The 27,673-nt window shown below is 40.3% G+C and overlaps 1 protein-coding gene across 2 annotated transcripts in view; it reads right to left on the bottom strand.

Moving 5' to 3' along the window:
* Positions 1 to 27,673, bottom strand: part of FNDC3B (fibronectin type III domain containing 3B) — a 320,977-nt gene that overhangs the window by 16,118 nt on the left and 277,186 nt on the right. For both annotated transcript variants that reach the window (XM_019735100.3, XM_019735095.3), the window contains exons 22-23: positions 24,331 to 24,611; positions 12,702 to 12,914 (exon numbers count right to left, since the gene is read on the bottom strand). In XM_019735100.3, the coding sequence (XP_019590659.3) occupies positions 12,702 to 12,914; positions 24,331 to 24,611 (494 nt within the window). The remainder of the gene's footprint in view (positions 1 to 12,701; positions 12,915 to 24,330; positions 24,612 to 27,673) is intronic.

The raw sequence follows: 27,673 nt of genomic DNA, 5'->3' as shown, positions 1-27,673 counted from the left end.
TTTCATAATGATAATACCTATAGAATATGATACTGTTAACCTACCTTCTACTATTCTATTTCCCCGAAAATAAGACCTAGTCGGACAATCAGCTCTAATGTGGCTTTTGGAGCAAAAATTAAGACCCGGTCTTATATTAAAGTAAGACTGGGTATTATATTATATTATAATTATATTATATTATACCCAGTCTTATAGTAAAATAAGACTGGGTCTTATATTAATTTTTGCTCCAAAAGACGCATTAGAGCTGACTGTCCGGCTAGGTCTTATTTTCGGGGAAACACGGTATGTACTAGGCAATAAAGTTAATGTTAACTGGGCGCCTGAGAAATACAATGTCCTCTTTATTTGAATTTTTTAAATTACTGAGGTTTAGCTAGAAAATTCTTAAATTTTAACCTTCATCTTCCCAAGAGCTCTCAAAGCTCCTTTCCCAAACTAGTACGACGACATTTAGGATTATAAATCTTTGACAAAATATGTAAAAAGAAAAAAAGCCTTTGCTCAGAATCATCTATCAGGTTAATCAAAATAAGAGGAAAAATAACACAGATGGGCTATTTCAGTTCAGACGAGTGGCTTCTGGATCCTTCTCCCATCTGAACCAAGGCAAAATATTTGTACTTCTCTAATTAATTAATATTTCCATGAGACATAAGCATAGAAGGCATGAGATTAAAAAATAAGGCCTTACATTTCACCTCTTTTCCCCCAGGGTCTTGAAAAAACAATGAAACTAGATTATAGATTATAGGTATAACTATAATATACTGCCATTATTTGTCTTTTCTTGGTTAATCGTAAAATTTTGGAAATAATTTTCCATAAGTTATCCAGGATCTTTAGTAGATTCAGGAGATGAATCCCGTTGGTCCAGGGACACTTTGAGAACCATTACATAAGTGAATCCAACAACTGCCTTGTTCCTAGAAAGGCCACATGGTTCTCCCAGTTTCCACTGCTTTGTCACAGTATTTGAGGACAATTCACTGTCTTTAGCTATGGCTCGAAGTAGATCAGTGACAGAAAAAAAAATCAAAATGTCTGACTCTTAGGCTGATTTGGCCTAAGGGGTAGGCAGAAGTCATGCATTCATTTAGCAGACATTTCTTGAACATCTGCTGTGTGCTAGGCTCTGTGGATTCAAAGCTGAATAAGATCTAATCCCTGTGGGTTAGTTGGTCTCGTGTGTGGGCAGCTCCTCCATGTGCTAGAGAACAGTCTGGATGGACAGATATAGATTAAACAACCTTTTTTTTTTTTTTTTTAAACAAACCCTGTCATAGTCAATACTTATTTTAAAATATCCATGCATTCATCAGCCTTTGCAATCAAGTTCCTGAGCCACAGCCATTTCACCTATTAAATGTTCCTCTGCTTTGCTCTATAAGGAAGCACCTTTTATTAAAGGCTGAACATTTTTAATTTCAGGGAAAGCCAGAGTCCATGCTGAAACCCACAAATACCATGGCAACCTATTTAGTGCTCTAGACACATCACTACCTTAATGAAAATACCCTTGCTAATGCTAAAGGCAAACAGTTATTTATTAACTCAGCCTCACCTGAGCCAGAATCTCTAACTGGAGTCATTGCCCTTAATTAGACCACAAAACGGAAGTCATGGTGTGAGAAGTAAAACTTCCCCACACACTTACAATAAAGCCCGGTTTTTATAGGAGTTTGGAGGTGACCCCTAGCAACAGCACAGTCTCCCTGCCATGCCCTGCTCTAAGGAGAGTATTTCCTTCTGAAACTAAGTTCAGTGTATCTGTGGTAGGCAGTGGGATACATGTCTCTGACTGGTCCTGTCATTTAGCCCACTGTCTGCTCCGGAAATAATAAATCATGACCGGCTTGCTGCTCTGATGAACGCCATCACTGCTTAGCCTGACCTCCCTATCCCCCAGAAAAAGAATGGGAAGAAATTCTGAGGGGGAAGGACAGTTCTCTCTTCTTTTGTTCTCAACATGTGTATGGAAGTAGCTAAAACAGATGGTGGCTCATGCCTGTGTCACATCACTTAACAGGTACAGAGAAACAAGTGCAGGGAAGATGATGCTGGGTATGACACAGGCTCTCTCCTGAGTGCCAGGGGTATGGGGCTGGGGAGGCAAGACATCAGGAATCCCAAGAGTTTGGGGATTAACATTCCAAGATAGCCAAGGATGGACACTGTCAATCTCACACGAATGGCCCTGGGAGAGAAACAGAGGTACTGTCATCCTGGGCCTATGTCCTAAGGGAGACACATGGGTTAGGAGCTGAGCAATGAAGCAAGACGGTTGTACCCACTGCCTTCTCACCCCATGGGGAGCCATGACAGGCAGAGGTAGCAAGTCTGCACTTTGTTTAAAAGTTCATACTTTTCTCACTTTAAAAGTTTCCCTTACCCTCGTTCGTCTTAAGGAAATAAAGAGCTAAGAGCAGAAAGAGAACTGCAAGAATGAGATTGTGGGATATGAGAGATGAGAAAGACTTGGTATGAATGCGGTTTATAATATGGAAATGACTTATCGTATTATTTCTAATTTCATGTTATTTTAATGTTTTAACAAAGAAATTTATTAAATGCAACAGTAGAGAGTTTCTAGCTAAACTCTACCAATAAGTCAGTTTATCAACCAGGAAATGGAAATAAAATCCTCCATAAAATCTCACCTCACAACTTTAGGCTTCTGGAAATATGATCTTCATATGATTACCAGCCAGTTTGGCACTTTCAGTCTAATTTCAAGGGTTTTATTTTTGAAAAAGTGTAAGGGGTAACACTGGTGGTTTCTGCCACACACATCTAGGTCCTGGGTACGTTCTCCGTAACGCGGGTTCTGTGACCGGCATGGGCACTGCATACTATTAGGTACCAGCAACTTACTTAGCTCATCTCTTTGGGCCTCTTTTCTCCTCTGTGAGATGAGGAAAATGACGGAACTTAACCTCACTGAGCTGTGGTGAAGTTGAAATGGGTTAATAAAAGGAAAGCGCTTAGAACAGTCCTGACCTGTAATAATCACTCACTACATGTTAGTTATAATCATTTTTACAATGCTGAGAAGATGGGATTTTAAAAAAGAAACTCGACTCTCTCTTCTGAGAGACCGTCTACATCACTGTCTTTTCTCCTAGGTAGAGGGTCAGCGGTGTGGTGAGAGGCAGCCCTGCACACCAGGCCCCAGAGCCGGCCTCACTTCATTGGCTGTGGGTTCCATCTCACACTGGGAACTGTCAGTGAAGGGTGGGCTTCTTGTTCACCAGCCTGGTGGAACTCAATGTGCTAGCTCATGAAACATTCCCTCCACAAGTAGGCCTCAGATAAATATCCTGGATCCTAAATTTCCTTCTGCATGTGTTGACACTAACTTCTGGTTCAAACAATGAAGGCCAATCAAAACAAAATAAAACGCAGGTAAGCCAACACCAAAAGAATACAATCCCTCTTTTACCCTAATTTTGTAATTATTTTCCATCACTCCAAGAGGCAGGAGAAGAAAGAATCTTTTTTTCAAAGCCACTGATTTATGCCAGTTGCACGGTGGCCTCTCCTGGAGGCATCACAGGCTAACATACCCTGTGGCTAGAAGCACTGGGGGACAGATTAAAAATATTCATCAAATATTTGTTTTACAAATTTGTTTAATTTTTTTCTCTCTTAAACCTTTTTTTTTTTTTAAGACCAACTTCATTTTAAAATTCATTAATAAGTAAGCCAGAGGCTTTTGGTGATAGAATTAAACATGCTACAGGTCCTAAGACACAATGATTGAAGACTGATTTCAAATGCAACCAAGGATTCAGAGCTTAAAGCATGGCTTTGCCCTGCAGCTTTTCTGACACCTCTCCCTCTCCCTATCTGGAGTACCCAGGCTCTGAGCTTGGACCACGGGCTCATGCACCACAGACCCTGGGACAGCAGTCACCTCCAGAGGCTGGCAGGAATGCTGTCGTCCTGAGGTCCTGACCCACGCTTACTACCTTGGCGTTCACTGCCCAAGCCTGGGAAGGGACAAGATTCAGAGTAAGAAGAAATCCACTGGAAATGTGGAGCACACAGAACATGTGGGTGCCTAACCCGCAAAAGATGGTAACCAACAACAACTCTCACTGAGACATCTAACCCTTGAATTCTGCGGGTGGGTGTGGCCCAGCCAACAAGGGATACACTAATGGGGAGAGATCAGCTTTCCTCTGAGGCCACTCCCATCTGTGGGGAGACAGGATCACCCTGCCCTTCTCCCTCCACCTCCCTCCAGATACCATTGGTGGGAAGTGGTGGGGCACAGGTACCTGGACCCAGGAAGACAGGGCACAAATCTCAGCTCTGCCCCTTACCGCCAAATCACTCGCCCTTGCTAAACGTCAGTTTCTTCCATTTGCAAAATAGGAACAGTGTCCACGTCATGGGTTGTTTCAAGAGTCAAATCTGGAAATGTGGGTAAAAACCCCAGAACTGAGCCCAAGACATAGCACGAGTTCAACACTTGGTATCCAATTGCCCCAGACTGTCCCACGAGTGCCACAGGTCACCTCTCAGGGATTCCGGGCAGGCCACCTTGCCCTGAGGACCCCTGTGGCTCCCAACTCCTGCCTCGTAGGCCTCTCTCCAGGTTACTGGGCCATTACCGGCTCACATCCAGCAGGAACAGGTCCATCTGAATTTGTTCTGCCACACCTGCTGTGGCCTGTGGGAGACATACAGCTCACTCTAAAGTAAATTAATCTAATTTGGTGACTTGGGAGTAAAAAACGAAATGTTCACTCTGTTATTTTTATTATATTAATGTTCCTGTGTTATAAAAACGCAAAGAAGGAATATGTGTGTAACAGGTGGCATGGTCCCTAGGATGCAGTACGTGTGCAACAAAGCCACCAAGTAATTTATCAGTTCAGGCTGAGGCATTATGTAGCCACAGGGACTCCTTGTGGTATCACAGCTCCTTGGGAGTGCCTCTGAGGGGTCTTCTATTCCATCCACAATCCCTGCTGCACATGACCCAGGGCTCTGGTGAAGACCAAGTAAGAGGACAGGTCTGGAAACATCTGTGGGTCTCCACTGTGGTGCTGCCCCCTTGGCATGCAGACCGAAGGGTCAGTGGGTAATAACAATCTTTCAGTCAGCAGACTTGAGTTTGAGTTCAGGTTCAACTGCCTGGTCATCTTGGGCTCTATAGCCAGGTAAGCTGTACCCTCCTCTGTAAATAGGAATGATAACAATCCCTACCCCTCAGGAGGTTATTGTGGCCAAATGGGATAATGCAGGGAGAACCCATTACAAAATGCCTAGCACTTGTTATTAATAAGACAGCACCAAGGTTCATGAATGATTTACCCTGTTTCTCAACGTTGGAGAGGCCTGAAGGATGTCCCCAGAATGTATCCTCACTTACAATCCCTTAGGCTTTCCTGCGTTGGGGAGGAAGCCTCCCCATCCACCGTCTTGGTGAGCCCAGGCCAAGAACTGCTGCTCAAAACAGATGGAAATGAGAGCAGCTGGTTCCACGCAAGTGCTGCTCATTAAGGGAAATTTGGGCATTTTTACTTAGAGAAAGGAAAAATGGAGAGAAGAGCTCTCTGGTACAAAAAAATATTTTCTTGGAAGGAAAAACATAAACAAGGCAGAAGGTTGGCTGGGTCATTGAAAGTTTACAGTCTAAATGAATTCTTTTGTGGCTCTGTCTCTGACTTTCCTCAGTGTTGACTATAATGTCTTCTTCAAACTAAATACTCAGATGGTAACAAGCACACAAGGGTTTTAATGTTGGCAATTTATCAGTGATTTAAAAAAGGCATTCTACGTATCTGTGAATACAAAATGATTCTGCTCATTCTGCTTGCCTGTCAGAGTACTCCATGAGGGGTGCAAAGACCTTGGCCACAATGCAGAGTCTGTTACCTTCACCGTGAATTTGGACAAGCTGATAACTCCGCAGGCTGAGTTTCCACACACCTAGGATAATACTGTCTTGTTCATCTGGCAGAAATTTTTATGAGATCCAAATGGAAGGACGAATTCTATGATTTCTTATTAAATATATACTCCAAAGGCAAAACAACAGATTCTTGACATTTTCAAGAAATCGAGGGGGTGACTATACTTTTAACCTCAGTATGTGAGGCTTTATCATTCTGAAAGATGACTTTTTTGCACTGAAGTGCAACTGAAGGAAGAAATCCAGACATGTTACATCTTTAAACGTTTCTTTATTTTAAATCATTTTAGAGGAAAATGATGATGTATAAAGAATTTTAAAATGTGTTTCTTCAAAAACAGGTTTGTTTCAAAAGATACATCCAAGCATGCTCTGGACAGCTTACAACTTAAATTTGCAGTAGAAAATAAGAGATAATGTTAACGTTTTTTTCTGTTTGCTACCTTATGATCCCTAGGCCATTACAGGCTAACGACAGCCCATTAATATCAACTCAAAATGATCCAACCTGCTGACCTAAAATGGCCTGTAGTGAACTAAAAGCTGCAAATGGCACGCTTCAAAACATGTTTCACAATAACCACTGTTAGTGAGCTCAGCACAGCTATACTCCTTGACACGTCATTGCCTTTATTTTTTTTCTCAGTTTCCCTGGGCTCCTCCATGGACTCTGCATGTGCGTGTGTTTGTGTGTGTGTGTGTATTTCCTATGTTAGTAACGTTTGGGAATGGAGGATGTTCAAAACAGGAATGAATAGTATGTGCCTCAATCCACCAAGAACACCGAGTCCTGTCATGTCTATGCAGAAGCAGATGGCATCCTGTGGGGACGCCTGAGGCAGGGAAGGTGCATTTCCTAAACTGGTTTTCATGTTAATGAGAGTCCCTGTTTGAAGACTGAGCACAAAAGTGCCAAGAGCGATTTCCAAAAGGCCAATGAGAAAAGGAGTTAAGTTCCTACACCACGTCCACAGTGGCATGTGGGCCTTTTGGCTCCTGAGCGATGAGGCTACAATGCTTTGTCGTTATGCTCCTAAGGAATAAAACATCACTGTAGCTACTGATGAAACGCTTTACGTAGACTGAAAGAAAATGCCTGTTTTCAATTCCTTTTTTGTTCAAACTGTACTTAAGTTACTGATATATGAAAACGAGATTTACTTATATTCAAAGAAAGGATGACCCGACCTCTGAAGGCTGCCAAAGACCCTTGAAACCTCCGATTCTCCTTCTTTGTTTCAAATACATTCAATGAGTCTCATCTTCTCAGATGCTCTTCCCAGTTTTCCAAATTTGTTTGCCTATCTCTATTTTAGTAGCCTTGCCTCTATCTGACCTGGTTCGGGAAAAATGGTGAGGAAAATGCAATCAAATCTCTTCTGGTTATTTATTTTTAGATAGATAGAAATTCCGTTTTCAAACAGAAGAGGAACCTGTAATCTGAATTCTACTTCTGGTCCAATTAAGAGGTCAAATAGTTCATTCACTACCCCTCACCTCTGCCTGTGCCTAGATGGTTCATCCTGAAATTGACTAAGCTGGATATACTCTTTATTTTGTAGGCTGAATTTTTATGCTCCTTTTTCTAAGAAATAAAAATGCTTTTCCCCCATTAATCAGGAACTGGAGACAGACATCATTAGCTCCATTTTGCAGAGGGAGAAACTAAGGCAAAAAGAAGTGACGGGACATGACACCCTGGTTGAGAATGACAATTGCCTTCTGGTGACTGAAGGTAATATAAAAATGCCATTTATCCAACAAGGGTGATTATGTGAATGAGGGACGATTCCAGAGAAGCAAAGGAAGTCCCTCCTGAGGGTCTCCTGTGGGCCCCGGGCCAGTTTCCTCACATCTATTCATGTAATTCAGCAATGTGTCCTGAGCAACAGAAGCAGGCGTTTGCGCTGTAACAGGTGTACCTTAAGGAAGTCCACTCCTCCCATCGTGCTCTCACACACCCGGACCACTTTTGTTAGTTGCCTGGTGTTTATTTTTTCAGGGTTTATTTATGCAGATTGTTTTCTGTCCCTCTCTAACAGTGAACAGGCAGTCATGTACACAACACAAAGGCGCTTGGCTGAAGGCAAAAGTGTCACAGCAGAAGAGCCGAGTTACATGAGAGCATGTGGTAATTATCCACTTTATTAAAGCTCTCTTTCCTCACCCCATTTTGCTGGAGCCTTATTTTAAAATACATTGTCTGTCTGACTAACCCTGAACAACAGATTAACCATAAATGCATTCCTGGAACTTAAGTTCCTCTTGCCTCAGTGCTGTGTACTATTATCGGGAACATGGACCCATGGGGGTCAGGACGAGAATCAGCATCAACTCAAATTTTGTTAGGGCAGCACAACATTTCACTTCAACAACACACACACAGGCATCTTCAAAACCATCAGGACAGCCTTACAACCTTCAAATCCATGAACTGACCTTGTTATTCTAATCCCTGCATTAGGTCAACGCGGCATTATGAACATGTTTACTTTGGGAATATATTTTCCTTGCATACACAGAAACTGAAGACATGCAGATCTGTCTTAGATCTGCTAAGAATAATACCCGTCATCTCTCTGGGGCCAAACTCATATAATTTTTGTTTTTCTGTTGAGGTTAAATATTCTCTTGTGCTATGTGCTCATTGTTTCACGTTAATTTATTTTCTCAGAAAGATGAGCTCCTTATAGGTAGGCCACATACCTCGTAAGACCTAGCACACTGTAGTAATTCCAGAAAAAAATGATGATTGAGTGATTAGAATCTAATTGCTAGGGATAAACTTAATCCTGTAAACATAAAGCTCTGAGGCTGCTGCATCAATATGCAGTCAATGACCAGGAATCTGAAAGTCTGGGAAACAAACGTCCTGCTCAAGGGGGAAAAACGTTCAACAAAGCAAGTCCAGGTGATCTGTTTGAATTCTAGGCTGATTTCGTTTGAGGCAGGGATTTGGACAAGATGCCCTTTGGGATCCCTACTATTACTGTGAAACAGTCCCAAACTTAAAAAAGAGCCATGTGTGTAAAAAAAAAAAGTACCAGGACAGAAAGAGGCATCATTTACTTGGATAAAGACCTAAGGCCCATTTCTGTGCTTTAGAGATTGTATCCTTGATTTCCATCCATTCCTGAGTCCGTATCACTCATCTCCATCCTAAGGCTCTCTTGCGTGAGACTGTTAAGATTAGGACCCTAAATTTTAAGACTCACCCAACCTGTTACCTTCTCTCAGAAGCCTTCTCTGTTCATTTAATTTTAAGCGTACAATAGATGCCATTCTTCTTTCCCTCCTCAATACTCTGTGCACAGCATCAATCTTTAAGCCTTCCACATCATGATTTGCTTGAATGCATCTGTCTCTTGCACTCATATCCCACCATGTGAACTCCTTATGGGCAGGGATTTACCTTGGACATCTCTGTCTATCCAACACTTAAGCATTGCTTTTCTTTGCATATATAAAACTCCTAATAATCATACGTTGAAGTCAAGTCAATTTATCAAAAACAATGTTTTTTTTCACCTACTTGATGGAAGGCTTTAGTAGAAATCCTATCATCACAGAAAATATTTCACTTTTTATTTAAGAGCTAAATAATGTCGATAAAAGCTCTCGATGCCTGGAGCTTTGTAGGTGCTCAATAAATAGAAGTTTCCTTTAGAAAGTTTGAAAATGTATTATTTGCCAATTATACTTAGAAATCTGAGTCATTTCAGCTTTTTGATTGAGGGGTATATAAATAAACATAATAAAGCAGGACATCACAGATGCAAAACCCTAAGTGTTTTGGATGCTTAAGGAAATTTAGTAACTTTCTTATTGTTTTTTCACTTGTAAAAAGCAGAAGAAAATACGAAAGAGAAAAGAGATAATACATCATAATCATTTACAAGAGACATTTTTTTGGTAAAGGATTTAACTCACAGTCATCTGCATACATTGTTTCTTTAAGGTGAAAAAAAGTTAGGAAGGACCTGAGTTCACATCCTCAATACCTGAGTGGCCAAAATTGACTCAACTCTTTAACAATTACCAAATGTGGAGTTACTAATTTTCATTGTGCTTCTGTTGCAAAATATGTTTTAAGACTCAGATTACTTGCATAGCTGGCTAAGACAGCTGTGTAACTCAGATATCGGCAGCTCTACTTTTAAATGCCCACAGTAACGGGGGGTTGGATCAATTAAAACCACAATTAAATCTTTCTCTGGTTCTCACCTTGACCACAAGCAGGACATATAATATTTGTGCCATTCCATAATAAAAACTTATTCGTGGTTAATGAAATCAATGCATATGCTAAAGAGTATGTGCACTTGTCCCAAAACCCACAACCAGAAACCACCCTAGCACAATACGTTCAATGAAAAAGACAAGTGCCATTTGGAAGGAGACACTGTTCCTTTCAACTGAACAGGATGGGTCCAAGTCCTAAAGAACCTCCAGGGGATTAGAATTGGCAACGACTACGCTAATAATCAGTATGTCGATGTATCCAACTCAAATGATCTCTGCCTGATCCTCATGAGTCAAGACCCAAAGTTAAAGGCTTGGATTCAAAGGGCCACTCACTACAAGAGTTGTTTTAAGACGCCAAGGAAGGTCATCTTCAACTCAAATTAGGCCAAGTTTCATTCTATTAAATCCCAGGAAAATTATGCCACAAATAGAATGAGAATTTATTATGCTCTGTATTTCCATCATGTTAATAACATTGTGAGAGCACTGACAAATCTAATTTTAAAGAGATAAATTTGGACTTTCGCTTGTAAAATTAAGAGAAATACTGTTCCTAATGGTAAGTTTTCTTAAATTGCCACTGAAATTTAGGCAAGTCATTTATTTGATTAACAAGGGCAGCCTTGAGTGCTTTTTTTGGAGGAAAGAGCACATATTGATTACTAGATTCTGCACTATTTTCTGTCTGGCATATTTAAATGTCTTAGGACAACATACTCATTTGGAGCTTTTGTCTGAGGGCAGGGCTGGAGCAAGATGGAGAGGGCTGGTTTGGGGCAGAGCTGTCATTCTCCCCACATTCCTGGAGGGAATAGTGGACGCAGCTGCTCAGGCAGTCAGGGGGCACCAGTTCTGATCCCAATTCTGCCACCAACGCCAATATTTCTGGGCTTCATTTTTTCTTAACCATACAACTAGAAGACATTCTTTAAGAAAGGTTCTCTCTACCACCAATGGAAGCCAAAAGCCCAGGAAAAAAACATAAAGGCTTGTTTACAAGTTCCCCCCACGCTAGCTTTACGTATCATCATGATTTCTGTTAGTCCATAATCCCTATTCTTGCTAGCCCAGAGGAGTCCCCGGCCAGTAAAACGAGGGCGTGAATATGCATCCAAAGGCACAAAGGACAGTACGATGAACAATCTTATTACCTATGGGTATACATTCCTCTCCAATAAATCTACCAAAAGAAGCCTTGATTTTTCTGTGCTTTCTATTCCAGGACTAGTTTCCAATAGGACAATCAGTTTTTGCTCTTTTGTAGTCAAACTACAAAACTACTGTAGCCAAACTACTATTGGGTTTCACAGGTCCTTCAATATCAAGTTCAAATGTCACTTGTTTCAAAAAGCCATTCTTGATCTTTGCAACCAGATGCTCTGTTTCCTTCAAACTCCTAAAGCACTTTTCTTCTATGTCTGCCTTCTCCATACTCCCACCAAAGCTCTTTTATCCAACAGCACAAATGTTCTATGACAATTTGTGGGTTGATATTATGCTCCTGGAGGCAGGGCCTTGTTTTTTTCTTGATCCACTGAAGGCCCACCTCAAATAATGCCGTCTACACAGCAGGACCTCACAGCACAGGAATGAATCAAAGCACTCGAGTACAGAGAGGGGCATGGACATTAGACAGGGCTTTCTGTGCTACCTAAAACCAGTTCTCTGTGTAAAGGCACAGGATACCATAATGAGTAAGGGGGAAATGACAGAAATAGTTCTACACTAACATTGGTTTGCGTCTGAGCAGGTATGTCATAGGGAAGTAGTAGCATGTGTCTGTTCTAACGGGCTGTCTTGCTTTTATGGTGAGTTCCACCTCCTTCACCTGATTCTCTGATTTACACTTTTGGTAACAACATTCTGTCATCATTAACTTTTGCTCCACATCTGAATTATTCTTAAATACAGCTCAGCTGCCCATCTTATGATTGACTAGTGTCAGAAGAAACGAATTTAGGTTGAATAAATACTATGTGAAAGTCAGGATTTGATTTCTGTGGCCAAGAGTGTTTCCTGGGCATGGAGTCTTATGAAGAATCACCTATTCGCTCTGGTTAATTTGATACTGCATTGCCCCCAGTTACAGAGTACAGTCCCCATCTGTATATTACTACAGCTATTTCAGATTGGTAAACATGTTTGTCCTGATGGTCACTGAATATTTAAAGAGATAACATCTCTTTCTGATTCTTATTTCCCTCTGCACTCGGGACTAATATAATGCTATTACATCGTGTAGACTTGAGTTTGGCAGTTTTCGTTTTAGACAATTTCTCTGTATTATTTGGCTTTATGAAAGAAAAAACAAACACATACATTATTATCACATGTAGGGAAATCAGGATCTTCAGAATGTTTAAAGTTTAGATATTCCAAATGAAAAATAAAGGGTTATAACTTTGGGCATAAAAATGCAGGAAATCTTTCAACAAAGAAGAGTGTTTTAGAGGATGAATAAACACGTAGGATTCCATCCCAAAGCCAAAGGCAGAGCGTTTCCCTGTGCAGCCTCCCCCCATCATACCTCTTGTTTCTGTCCTCCAGCTGTAGTGTGTACACCATGTCATCAGCAGCATGTGTCTTAGCGTTACTGTCTCCCCATTTCAGCTTCAGGCTCTGAGGCCCGGCTGCAGCACATTCAAGCCTAGGAGGCAAGGGTGGTAATGGCCGAGTTTTTGTTTTAATGAACTGACTAAATGGTCCAGCTCCAATTTCATTTATGGCCTGAATTCTGATCCTGGAAAAAAATACAAACACTACAGGTTAAAGAAGCAGTGATTCCTCATTTGAAATAAACATTGTGTGGAGTCTTTCTTACTTACCCCTAAAGCAATAGCATGGAATAAAGAAAAACAAAGTATTCAAGACAAATAGAGAACTTGGCATCTCAGAGGACAGATTGTGTTCTATTTCCTCCCCCAAAAAATAAAATAAAATAGCAAAAATAAAGCACATTAGCACTATATCACTTAGCTATCCTAAGATATCTTTAATTAAAAAGGGCTGCTGTCTGTAGGAAGACATCCTAATGATAGGCTTTTACATTTTATTCTAGCCATCCTTTAGCTGCCTCAAAGTCAGTTGTGGAAGTAAGTGGGCTATAAAGAATAAATGAAACAGAGAACAAACAAGTCTCCTTCAGAAGTCAAAAACAAAGGACATCAGCTCTTCAGCAGGGCATTTCTCCTTCCCCTGTCTCCCACCTCACCCGACAATCTCTGCTAATCCTTAACCAGAGCTGGGTGCAGACACTGTTGGTAACAGGATATGAGGCAGATGTGCAATAACCTTAACTGGATGTTTTTTTATGTGCAGTGTTAGGGGTAATAACGATTCATCCTCATCCTCTCAACACCTTTTCCTGCAGCGACTGAATATTCTTGAAACTTGTTTCCTTCTGGCCTGCACATGTTTGCCGAGGCCTTCCTCCGTACTTCTCACATAACATGAGCAGTTCTCTCCATAGCCTCAGACATTTCCACACCTTCACTCATTGTAAGACCAAGCCCAGGTCTACATTTCCTCCATCTTTTCATGTCCCGTTACTAGACCTCCGGGGGACCCTCCACCCAGACCCCTTGCTAGGGGGTCTTACCTCACAGGCATCTTACCAAGATGCCTGGGCAGTGTGGTGTCACATTGAAACTTGATCTGAATTTGAAACAGTGTCTTAAAACATGCGACAATAAAAAATATATTCAAAGAGATAAATTCTTAGGAAACAGATCAGCTTAAAATATTCTAGTAATTTAGGTTTATACACTTCTCATTTATAACACTTATTGCTTACACTTAAATAGAAAATATCACTTAAGTATTATGTAGCTAAATTCATCTGTAACCTCAAATTAGCCTTAATTCTTCCAATTTAAATATTACATAATTAAGTAAGCCAACATAATATGCCTGTAGATTAAGAAGAAAGAACCCTGATTAACTGCAGGTGAGATGGAGTGAGCACACTCCACCCTGTCTTACCCACTGAATGAAGCTATTAAACCTGGAGAAACAAATGGAGCAGCTATTCAAGAACCCTAAAAAGTGCTGGGGAAGAATTTAAACTATCACCACGCTAGCAGTGAGTTCACCTTTTTGCTCCATTGTCCCCCAGACTGGACTCAATGCAGCCTGAAATCCGGGAGCAGATCTCTGCATGAACAGAGTTCTAGGAGAAGCCGGGCTCAAAGATAGAGAAAGCGGTATCTCACGCTCAGAATGAACAGGGAAAATTCCCCATTCCTTTTTTGCTTTTCTGCATTCTCATTCCCTAGCTCTTAGCCAATTTCATCCTATTAACAGCCTAAAAAGGAAGAAAAAAAATCACATAATTGTACCAATTGATACAGAAAAAATATCTGATGAAATCTAACATATATTCATATAAAAATTCTCAGCAACTAGAGGTAGGTAGGAAAGTTCTCAACATGAAAAGGGCATCGAAGGAAATACCTACAGCTATATTATATATTATACTTAATGGTGAAAGAATAAAGGGTTTCTTTTTCATTGGTAACAAGGCAAGGACGTCTATTCTCACCAACTCTTCTTCACCATCATGCACTAGACGTCCTAGACAGTGAGGGAGGGGGCAAGTATAGAGATAGGAAAAAAAGAAATAAAACTGAGACTATAAGACACTGCGGAAAACATTAAAGACCCAAGTAAAAAGAGATATACTGTACTCATGAATTAGAAGACTATATGCAGAAAAAAAATCAATTCTCCCCCAATTAAGATATAGATATAAAGTGATTCTAATAAAATTCCAGCAAGATTCTTTGAGTAGATATATACAAGTTGATTCTAAAACTTATATGGAAAGGCAAAGGAACTAAAATTGCTAAAATGAATTTGAAAAATAAGAATAAAGTTGGAAGAATCACACTACCTGATTTAGGACTTAACTATAAAGCTACAGTAATCAAGACAGTGTGGTAACTGGTAAAGAGACAGACACATAGATCAATAGAACAGAATAGAACTCCAGAAATAGATCCACACAAATATGGCCGATTGATTTTTGACAAATGTGCAAAAGTAATTCAATGGAGAAAGAATAGTCTTTTTAACAAATTGTGTTAAAATAATTGGATATCAATAGGGAAAAAAATAAATCTCAACCTAAACCTCATATCTTATTCTAAACTTAGAATGGATCACAGATCTAAATGTAAAATATAAAACTTTTAAGAAGAAAACAGGAGAAAATACTTGTTACCTAAAATTAGGTAAAGAGTTTTTAGATAGGATATAAAAAACATGATTCATAAAAGAAAAAAATTGAAAAATTGGACTTCATAAAAATTAAAAACTTTCGCACTGTTAGGAGAAGGAAGACAAGCTACAGACTGGGAGAAAATATGTGCAAATTATATACCTGTGACAAAATGAATTGTATCCGGAATGTATAAAGACCTCTATAACTCAACAGTAAGAAAACAAACAATGCAGTTTAAAAATGGGCAAAAGACTGAAACAGACATTCCACTAAAGAGGATATACGTATGGCAAGTAAGCACACGAACAGATATTCAACATCACTAGCCATTAGAAAATACAAATTGAAACTACAGTGAGACACTACTATGTCTTACAAAATTTTACATATACTTATCATAGGACCTAACAATCGCACCTCTTGGTCTTTGTTCTAGAGAAATTAAAATTATGTTCCCACAAAACCTGCACGCTAGTGTTTATAACAGCTCTAGTCATAACCATCTATACAACTGGATGAATATCTGCCTCCTAGTTTAGAATATAGCAAATAATCATCTCTGATAAAGTACAGCAAAATTCCATTAGAGAGCTTTACTTTTCCCAGATTCTATTATTCTAGAGGCTTCATCAGGTCTCTTGCAGACAATGCAAGTCTCTCAGTATGATACGGAAAGACTAGAATAAAATCTTCCCTATCTCCTAACATGAGTCTTATAAAATAGCTTTATGGTACTAACACAAGAACATTTTCCTATGGTTGGAAAATAAGACATTTTTCTGCAACTGGAGAAGAAAAATCTTTTTAAAAGGTAGAAATTACAACGCTTTTTGCCTTCTTAGGAAAAGGGGATTAAGCCAGACAGTAAGTCTCAGTCCTCCTTCAATGGTGTAACAAGCTTCCTCACCTACAAGGTTTACATTTACGTCTTTCTACTATCAAGGCTGCCATTCCCTCCCTTTACTCTATGCACAGGTAGTGCTGGCGCCGGGGGCCCAGACGTTTGGTTCCATCTGCTCATCCAGAGTCCTCCAGAGTCAAGCTCATAGTGAATCCAGGTTTTGCTCTGTGCAGCCCAAACACCCTTAGCTACTTTATAAACAAAAGGAAGTGAGGCAATGGGTTGTTCACAGAAGATTGTTGTTCTTGTCAAGGAAAAAACAAACAAACTAAGATCTAAATCAGAAGAATTAAAAAATATTTTATGAAATCTAAGTATTGAGACGCAAAAATAAATATAGATTTAGTATTCGATTTCTTTTGTCATTTCATTTATTTCCTCAAAGCCTCTACAGTACTTTGATAAGTATTGGGTTCCTTACATTTGTAGCTCCACGGCTCTGACCTTTTACCGACAAGTATTTGGGAGGCACAGTCTTTGCCTTAAATACACACGACAAGAACACTATGGTAGCGTTTTCACTTCCTTTACAGTGAAGCTTCTTTGGGAAAGCTGTTCATCACTTTGGTGACCTTGTGGAAATTATCGAACACCTTTAAGTCACAGTTTTCTTAACTACAAAATGGGGATAGTAATATCTTTGCTGCATTTACAAACAGGATTACTTAATTAAGGAATGTGGAAAGCACGTTATATTTTTTTAAATGTTTTATACTCCACCATACGACCAGAAAAGACTTCAAGGTAGCCAAAAGCACTGTGGTGAACTTTAAAGGGCTAATTTATGGCCATATTATTCTCATGGCTTCTTTCGAGGCCATCATTCCTCTCTGACAGTGAAGAACATGTGCTGGGCATACACACAAATGAATGTCTTTGTTTTACTTGCACCATTACCACCACCTCACTTTATAACTTGAATTAATTTGCTGATACCAGCTATGCTTTCCCTTCCTCGAAATTATGGCCAGGGACCCAGCAATGGCATAAAGGACTGGCTGGCTTCTTTTTAAACCATCCACAGTAGGTGAGGATGAGAGAAAGAGCTCTGCAACAGATGGAAATGCCAACAGTGTCGACCAACGACCATCGCACCAAATAGCAAGGAAAACTTGCTTTGTTCAAGAACCTGTGCTATGGAGTAGGGACCTGTATTGTCTCTTGCCTTTAGATATGAGGAAACGGCAGTTCAATTCAGAGAGAGGTTAAATAACTCAACCTAACTGATACAGTGGCTACTAGGTGTTGAAGTCTAGATTTGATATGAACAACCTTATCTCTAGTTTCTAACCTGACTCCATGAGGTAGGAATTACTTTGTTTTATAAGTGAAAGAAGTATGGCCGGTTGGGTTCAGTCATTTACACTGATCTACATAGTGGATTCAGGGCAGATCTGGGTGTGAATCTCACCATTTTAGGTTCCAAGTCTTCGTGCATTCTGGCATACCATATCTCCTAACATAACTTGGACCACACATGGCTTTTAATCCAACCAAAAGATAATTTTAATTCTAACCACACTTTCAGTTCAATAACAATTACCTTTTGCCAATGAAATAGACATTTAAAACAGTCACAAATTTATTTTCACATTATTTAACTTTTGGCCTTGAAATCATTATCCAGATTTTAAAATACTCACTTCAACTTAGCCTTCGTTTTTACAAAAACCCATTTTGTTTCAGTAAAAATGCATGGAAAACAGTTTTCCGTGTAGCTAATGCACTGAACTAATGTTATTAGGTGGATGCAAAAGTAATTGCGGTTTTGGCAATTATTTTTTACCTTTTAAATCACAATTACTTTTGTACCCACCTAATAATTAGTTCCAATGATAAAGTAATCCTCAAAACTGAAATAGAACTGAGGAACTCATAAGCTGCAAACAGGCCACGTCTTCCTGCATTCTGGTAAACATATTAGGAAGTCTGAACATAGAAGGCTGAGAAAGCTGAACAGGACTAAGGTCGTTACTATTTGTTTTATTTTGGGGAGAAAAATGCAGTGTGTGAAAATAATTTAATTCCAGCGAGAGCTCACCTGGGACTAATGAACAAAACAAACACTAACCTGAAGAACACGTCTAAGAATTCACCTCAGAGAAAACTGCTTTTCAAGTTTGATTAAGTTAATTAATGTCTATCCAGACCCAAACTTGAGAAGTTTTCTCCTGGCCGAAGTAACATGTTAATCTTGAAATTTAGATAAGATCTGCAGGGCATTTGTTTGTTTGTTTCTTTGTTTTTAACATGCATTGCATACCAGTTTCTGAAATCTTAAGCTCTACAAATTAAGTATAAGGGAAATGGAATTTTGCTTTCCAGTTTAGGGAAGAGACGTAACTCTGGGAAACTATCTTGGTCAGACTGATGTGCAAACTGTCTTTAAGTGCCCAGAAGTCTGCAATATCCATCAACACACTGGTAATACTGATTAAATAAATCAAATAGAGAAACATATTCTTTATTAGTTTTTATTGAAAACCAACTATTAAAATATCTACTGTCTAGGGGCTGGCCCGGTGGCTCAAACTGTTGGAGCTCCATGCTCCTAACTCTGAAGGCTGCTGGTTCAATTCCCACATGGGCCAGTGGGCTCTCAACCACAAGGTTGCTGGTTCAACTCCTCAAGTCCTGCAAGGGATGATGGGCTCCGCCTCCTGCAACTAAGGTTGAACACAGCACCTTGAGCTGAGCTGCCTCCCGAATGGCTCAGTTGGATAGAGTGCATCCTCTCAACCACAAGGTTGCCAGTTCGATTCCTCGAGTCCCGCAAGGGATGGTGGGCTCCGCCCCCTGCAACTAAGACTGAACACGGCACCTTGACCTGAGCTGCTGCTGAGCTCCCAGATGGCTCAGTTGGTTGGAGTGCAGGCTCTCAACCACAAGGTTGCCAGTTCGACTCCCACGTGGGATGGTGGGCTGTGCCCCCTGCAATTAGCAACGGCAACTGGACCTGGAGCTGAGCTGCACCCTCCACAACTAAGACTGAAAGGACAACAACTTGAAGCTGAACAGCACCTTCCACAACTAAGATTGAAAGGACAACAACTTGACTTGGAAAAAAAGTCCTGGAAGTACATACTGTTCCCCAATAAAGTCCCGTTCCTCTTCCCCAATAAAAATCTTAAAAAAAAAAAAATCTACTGTCTAATTCCAGATGCCAAATACATTCCTGCTTCAGAAGATCATAGGCTGCCATAATGCGCTTTATATGCACACACAAAATCAAATTTCTGACATTATATGTATTGAAAAAAGAATGGCTTTCAAAACAAACCTTCCTCAAGTGGGGAAGATGACTTCTCAGTCAGGATTAGCCATCCAAGTACTCAGGATGTCTCAAACGTAGGTTTGGGGTGGGGGGGAAATAGCCTCCCGTCCCTCATGAAGGGTTGTGTAGGAGAGGCCTAAGCAGCAAAAGATGGGCTTTTTGTACCCCTCTCCCACCACCAATCTACCATCTAATTAAGGAGAAGAATATGAAGAAAGAGAATAATCGCTAGATAAATTCTGAAGCAATATAAAACGGTAGCTTTAACCCAGGCATCTCTTTGGGGGAAAAGAATATGTTCAGAGTCAAGTTACTCAGGGAAGGCTCCTAGACGGGTAACCTGAGCTGGCTGAGGTTCAGCCCCTCCACCAACCAAGCTTCTTCTCCTGACAGCTCCTTGGATACTGAGTCACCACGCTGTCTCCAGGCACTTAGACTTGCTTTTTTTCCCCATGCCCTGCTCTGATAGGGAAAAAACCTTAAATGTCTCCCATTGCTTAAAGGATAATGCCAGATTTCTAGACACTTCCACCTATAATCTGGTCACAACCCAGTGTCCAGCTCACGTCTTCCCTACCCAGCAATTTACGGAATGCTTACTTACAGAGTGCCAGGCTCCATACTCAGTGCCTGAAATCTTATCTGAAACACACAACAACCCTATTAGATAGTTGAAGTTCTTATCCTCATTTTGCAGATCAGAAAACTAAGGCACACAGAGCCTCACTGACTTGCCAGAGGTCACAGAGATAAGTGAGGGAGCCAGGATTGAAGTCAAGGCTATTGGACTCCAGTGTGCTACTTCGGAACTACTCAGGATTTGTCTAATAAAGCCTGCCTCATCTTGTTAGAATGAAATGATTGATGATTCACTTGACAGGCTAATGCAGTGCTTGACATAGAGTAAGGACTCAATAAATGTTATTTTCATCCTCATTTTACCTAGCAAAAAGAGTATAAAGGAGCATAACAAATAAATTTACCTTTAGTTGTTTGCCAGCTCAGTATGAGTCAGACATATAATGAGGTTGCCAAAAAAAAAAAAAGTAATCTAAGGCAACCTTACTGAACTAACTGCTCCCTTTGGAGAACAAGTAAGGTGACAGCCTTGCTCTTCTCTGAGCGAGCCAGCCAGCCAGCAAGCACATTCCTGGAGGTTTGGGCACCATTCATCAAAGAGGCCATCAGGAAAGAGAATCCACCCAATGAAGAGGGTGAAGGAGGTTACAGAAAACCCATGCTAGTGAGGACGTATCTGAACGAAGCGAGGATGCTTAAGTAGGAGACAGCCAACACTGGGAGATACTGATGACTAGGTACCCTCTGGGGCCCTCTAAACCACAGACTGCAGGAGTGGGGCTCAGACTTCTTTATTTCACAAAAGCGTTCCTTCCAGATGATTCTTATATAATTCACACTCAAGAATCAATGCTCTAGGGCAGAGGCTCTCAGACTTCAACATGCACGACCATCTCCTGCAGGGCTATTTAAAGCACAGAATGCCACTCCACCTCTTAGAGTTTCTGTCTCGGGAGGTCTAGAGTCGGGCCTATTCATTTGCACTTTAGCAAGTTTCTAGATGCTGCTGGTGTTGCTGGCCCAGGAATCATTTGACAACCACTGCTGTAGAGGAAGGCCCAGGATCAAAAGCATAGATTTTAGATACAAAGAGGTTTTAACAAAATAGCTATTCACAGGTGGTATGCCTAGTGATGAGAAACTGGGCCCACTGCCCCAGGACTAGAGACGCTCAAGCCAGGGCACTGGGAAGGGGCAACACCATGTGATCTAGTCTCTCTCAGCTTGCAAAGACTATACGACCCTATGTGGCTGGAAGCATGGAAAGGAAAGCTACGTCTGTTATCAATAACATTTTTCTTCCTCCTCAAACCAAAACATAAACTCAGTTTCAAACTCAGTTCTAAGCGTAACAGTAATGCCTTTAAAAAGAGCATTGGAATTCCAAATTCCATACAGGGTGTCAGAAGCCAATGGGTATTTTTGCAAGCACCAATGGCGATGCAATGGATCTATTGAAAAACCCTCTTGCATCAGTAGGTTTGCTAGAGAGCCAAACACATTTCTGTTCCCACAAGACGGAGAAAGAAAATACTCAGTGTGAGAACAATTTGTAACTGCTGAAAGTTCAACAAAAAAATTCACCAAAGAAACAAGTCCTTTATCGAAGCCCCGTGGACTGCTTAAAATATTGCATTCCATATTTTCATCTAAAACATCATGATGTGTTCTCTGTATGTTTTAACCAACTTAGGGGTCAGAAAAACGTGAGGTAAAGGTTGACTGCACCCAAATTATACCTTTAGTTCCTTGAAATATTCATTTTGTGTTTCACTATAATTACTGCAATTGTGTTTTTGAAACAAAAGAACAAGCCTGTGGTTAACCAGAGTTCTACTACAGAGCACCCAGTCATAGAAACTAGTATAAAGTTGTATAAAGATGATCTTAAACATGAATATTAATCTTAGTATCTTAACTACGAAACATCTGATTTATTTATTGATTGATCAGCAAAGACTTAGGCTAAGTTTTGTTTTCTGTGGGGCGGGGGGGGGAAGAACACACAATATGACCAGAGCCAAAAATTTGTCTTTTCTAAAGGTGTGCAATTTTCATTTGACTGTATGTTGCCTAATACAAGTCAGCATTCCTCCAATATCAACCTCCTGTCATCCTTCAAGTTTACAATCAGGTAAGCCACCTTTATGGTAGGCACAACGTCAGGAAGAAGTGAAATTCCTCAGCAAGCACCTTTCCCTAATAGCCCTTTGATGACTTCTCATCCAAATGTTTACAGGACTGAGCTGAGAATTTGAGTCCACTCTGGGATAGACATGGGTGTGAATCAGTGTGGACACAAAGCCTTTCAGTGAGTCTCTGTGGCTTCTTCAGAGGTTTTCTAGCCCGAGAGATCAAGGTCAAGCAAAATTCTGGACATCTGGTCTTTTGGAAACAGCTGGGGGATGCTGTTCACTCGGTCATTTCCGCCCAGAAATGAGACCTCATGGTCAAGTTTCCTTAGAGCTTCAGGACTGGGGAAATTCCCTGAGGTCAAGGTCTGGGTTTAATCTTCTCTGGATTTCCTCAGCACCTGACTGAGTGCTCTGGAACAATGGGCACTGAGCATTTGGTTAGCCAACAAGAGTGAAGACTGCTTTTCTGAGATTGACTTAAAAGGCTAAAACTGAGAGAATGCCCTTGGCCTGCCTCCTCATCTATTTAAGTTACGTACCTCTTTATTCTGTTTCTATTTCAAATCCCACTTAGAACCATCCTTCCCATTCGGAATCCCAAGTCTTCTCTGAAACGTCAACAGGACTGCGTACAGTGTTATTTTCAGCCTGTGATGTCACAATAACTTATCATCTTAGGTTCCTATTTAAGTGTCCCTCAACTCTGTGAGTGCTCTCAGGGCAAGAATAGTGTTTATCACTGTTTTATAGACCCACAGTGTCCAGAACTGTGCCCCGAAGAGATTTCTTAGAAGAATAAAAGATTAGAAAACACAAAAACACTGTCATTGTTTTGAAAAGCAAAATGAATATACTTATATAAATTATTCACAAAAGATTTGGTGAGAGAGAAGAAAATAGTAGAGATAATATATGGCAGGACAGAACTTTTGTATTTTATAACTGATTAGTGGATTTTCTTCAGCTTCTGGGGATAAAAATGGTAGCGTACCAGATCACCCAACTAGAAAGGACTGCAGAAAAAAAATAAGTGAAGTAATGACTCCTTTTCCAGTAGCAAGTTACCTGCATGCCCTTCACTCTGCCCCCACCCCCCGCCCCACCCCAGGAAGAACTCATTTTGTTGGATGGTTGTCTTGATGATGATGAAAATTACAACCCATGTTTACTGTGCACTTGATATATACCGCTGGGCTCTGTGTAAGCATTTCATGTTAATTTATTTACTGTTTACAACAATCCCCTGAGGCAAGCAATCTTGTTCTCCCCACTTACGGAAGAGGACACTGAGACAAAGAGAAATTCAGTAACTTGCCTGAAGACACAGCTGCTGACCTGAATGTGAGTCTATGCTCTCCTTTACCTGCTCAAGAAACAATTCAATCTGACCAAGGGAGATGCCTGGACTGGGAACCCCTGAATAACCACAGGTGGTTCCTCTACTTCTCGAATGCTGAGCGTAATTGTTATTTTGAGTGAATTGTGGCAATGTGGGGACAGAGCTAAATGATTTGAAATTTTAAAAGGCCATGGTGAAGAAAAAGATGTGTGAGAAGAGGAAGGGGAGGTGGCTGGCTCCCCATACAAACACTGGGGAAGAAAGAACGCAGATGTTAATGGAGGTTTGCTTGGTGGTGTGTGAAACTTCTTTTCTGGCCCCTTGTGAAATCCTGAGTAAAAGCAACATCACCATTTTTTTTTTGTAACACTGTTTGCTTTTGGGGCATCAGAAGAATAGCAGAGGTCAGCAAGGACAAGGTGAGGACAAAGGCTGTACACAGAAGGATGAGTCACAGTAAAAAACAAAGAAAAGTGGTTACTAAGAAGGAGCAATTGATTTACAGTGGTAGGTGAAATTGTGTAAATTTCTAACCGACTCAAAGTATAAAGCAATACAAGTCTTAAAGCTATATTTGCATTTAGTACTCTTAAATATGTTAATTAAGAATGGCTAGAAATTACTCAACTGCCCTCTAGAACCGAAAGGGTGTGTAGCCGCAGTGCTGATATGTCCACGCAGCTTTATTTCTCTTTCCCTTTACTCACCGGTAGGTGGTTTCTGGAAGGAGCTCTTTCAGAATGTGGGTGGTGGTATTGCCCACGGTGATGCTAGCGTCTCCAAGATCAATATTGTAAGCAAGGATTTCAGATCCATTATTGCACGGCTCTTCCCAGTTCAATACAAGGCACACAGAAGGTGAATCAGGGTGGGCATGGAGGGTCTCCTCTTCCAGGACACAGAGAGTGGAGACAGGGTCTGGGGCAGATGCTGGCGTCTGGCAAAGGACAAGATCACTGTACGGTCCTGCTCCAGCTTGATTGACAGCCTAAAGGACAACAGTAAGACAAAGGCCACATGACCCCATTGTATATTCTAATGTCTCCATGTTAAGTGCTGTTAAATAAATCTAAACTAATATACAATTTACTCTAGAAACAGGTAGAAATAAATCCTAGAAAAATGTTCACTTCAATCTAATGCCAATCACATCTCATCCGTTAATAAAGCCAAAGACGATAACATCGCCATCATCATCTTTTATGGCAAACAATTGTACAATAACTCTATTTATACTGGCATGGCCCACTGCAGGTTACATACTGTCTCATGCGATCTTCCCAATAACCCTCTGAGGCAGACAGTAAATGGCAAAATTTCTTATCTGCCTCTCACAGAGGAGGGGATTCCAAGTCAGATTAAATAACTCATGCCCCAGGTGTAGAGGCAAAGCAGGGACTGGAATTCAGTAATCTGACTTTTAACTCTAGTGCTGCCCTGGACAAGCAATAGGAATCTTTACTTTTTTAGAAAAATCTCTACTGTTTTCCATAGGAATGATGAACTCATATCTGAAATCAATTCTCAGTCCTGTCTTGACTTTACCTGAGGGCAATAGCTGACACCTTCATCACTCATCGCTCTTTCAAATGCTCCTTCACTGGTCTCCAGGACCCATACTCTTGTTTCTACTTACCTGCTGCTTCTTTTCAATCACCTTTGCTGGTTGCTACTCATCACCCACATCTCTCAACACGGGAAGGCACCCAGGGCTTGGACATCTTTTCTTTTCTATCTCTGCTAAACTCTTGAAGACCTCATCTGATCTCAGGAGGTAAACAACATTTATACCCTAGTTCCAAACTTATTTGTGTAGCTTGGACCTCTGCCTTGAATGTCAGCCTAATGTATCCAGCTGCGTTTTGGGTGCCTCCACTTGAAAGTCAAATAGGCATCTCAAACTCAAGTGTCCACACAGCTCCTCACCTCCACCCCGATCTCTCTTCACCAAAAACCTCACTGCACTTCCTGTAGTTGTCCCCATTCTTCAGGTTGTTCAAATCATATCCCTGCATCATCACTGGACATCTTCCCTTCACACCTCTATCCAGGCCATTACCCTGTCCTGTACCACCCTCGTCTAATTACACTCTCTGTCCTCTAGTCACTGTAATGACCTCCTAACTGGTGTCTATGTTAGCCCTCGCCCCATTGTCTCTATTCACAGCAAGTGATTGAGAGTGACACTCCTCAAATCACTTCAATGGCCTCCAACCATATTCAGAATAAACTCTGAAGTCCTTACAACAGCCCACAGACCCTGTCTGATCTGCTCACCACCACCCTCCTCCCCCCAAACCCATCACCATTCTGACTTCATCCCCCACTTGTCTTCCCCACTGACTCTGCTCCAGCCAAACAGGTTTCTTTGACGTTCCACAGGGACACAAAGTTTGCTCCTATCTCAGAGCCTCTGCACTTGCTGCCCCTTCTGTTCAGAAAGCTTTTCCCCAGACTTCTGCACAGCTCACTCGAGCAGCTCCTACAGGCCTTCTTTCAAGTGCTACCTTTTCAATGAGCTCTCTCTGAATACCAGACTGAAACTTGCACTCACCCTCCCCTAGCCCCCTCTAACCCTCATTTCCTATTTCCCTTCGTTTTATTTGTCACCATAGCATTTGTCACCAACACAGTATAAATTTCATTTAATTACTGTCCTGATTAAAATGTAAGTCCCATAAGGGCAAATGCCATATCTGTTTGGTTCATGGTTGTATTCCTAGAAACTAGAATACCTGATATAGAGTATGTATTCAATAAATGTTATTAAAAATATTTTTTTTCCTTATAAAGAGAAAAACATTTGTGAATGTTACCAAAGTGAATGTATTCTAAAACTTAGTTCTCATTTACTTCATAGGAGAGCTTATGAGGACAAATTAAAACAAAAACAAACAAAAAAACTTGTTCAAAACAAAACTTGCAATATCTGTGCATTACTCTTAATTTCAAAGAAACAAACTAATAGCATTCATTTGCTATTAAATCACTTTTGAAACTCTACTTAATATTCTGTCATATCTAGTCCCATTTCATGATAATACTTCAACTTTCTGTTAGGTAAAACTTTAATGCTACAATTTATTTTAACGGCATATATTTGGAGATTTTATTTCTGGATAGAAATTTATCATGGAGCAGAAAAGTAAGACCTAGTGGAGCTCAATGTTCATATGGACTAAGGCTTTCTATCACCATAAAATAGAAGAAAAAGAACAGCTTTTAGAGTTGGAGCTTAGTTCAAATCTTGATTCCTTTATTACTAACTGTGGTCTTAGGCAAATTAATATCTCAGAGCCTGTTTCCTAGATGTAAAATGGGGACAGTAACACCTAATTCATAGGATTATTGTAAAGATTAAATTGATTAACATGTAAAATCCTGGCAGAGTATCAATTCAACAGTCAGTGCTTCACTTCTCTCCTTCCCATAGGGAAAAGCAAGAACAAAATAGCATTTTCCCCAACTAAAAGAACAAAAACCAAGACTTTTAAAATTTTGAACTAATTTTAGATTTATAGAAAAGTTGCAAAAATAGTACAGAGAAATTTCTGTACATCTCTTACCTTGCTTTCCCTAACATTAACACTTCACAAAACGAAACAATGATCAAAACCAGGGAATTAACATTAGTACAACTTTACTAATTAATTATATCGAGACCCGATTAAAATCTTACCAATTTCTCCAATGATGTTGTTTTTCTATTGTAGGACCCCACTTTCTTTCATTAGCTTCATTCTACGGGAATTGTATTTTCTTGATCTATACCACTTATTATTACCAGTTTTCAAAGTAAACAACTCAGAAGCATCTTTTGCTAAATAAAAGTATGCCTACAACATACAATATGCCTTATGTAAACAGAATTACTTTGGCACTTGTTAATTAAAATATTCCTAAGGAAGAATATAAAACTTCAAAAATTCCCGAGCAAACAAGCTATGTTTTGCCCAATTTTTATAAAACACAGCATAGCTATGATAGAGTTTAAGGCACCAGTATTCAAAAGAATATTTGGGTTTATCCTGACTCTGTAGTAATGTCAAA

The sequence above is a fragment of the Rhinolophus sinicus genome, chromosome 17, assembly GCF_057876585.1.
Source record: "Rhinolophus sinicus isolate RSI-liver-muscle chromosome 17, RSI-T2T, whole genome shotgun sequence".
NCBI classification, from domain to species: domain Eukaryota; kingdom Metazoa; phylum Chordata; class Mammalia; order Chiroptera; family Rhinolophidae; genus Rhinolophus; species Rhinolophus sinicus.
This window is presented reverse-complemented; position numbering and strand designations above follow the sequence as displayed.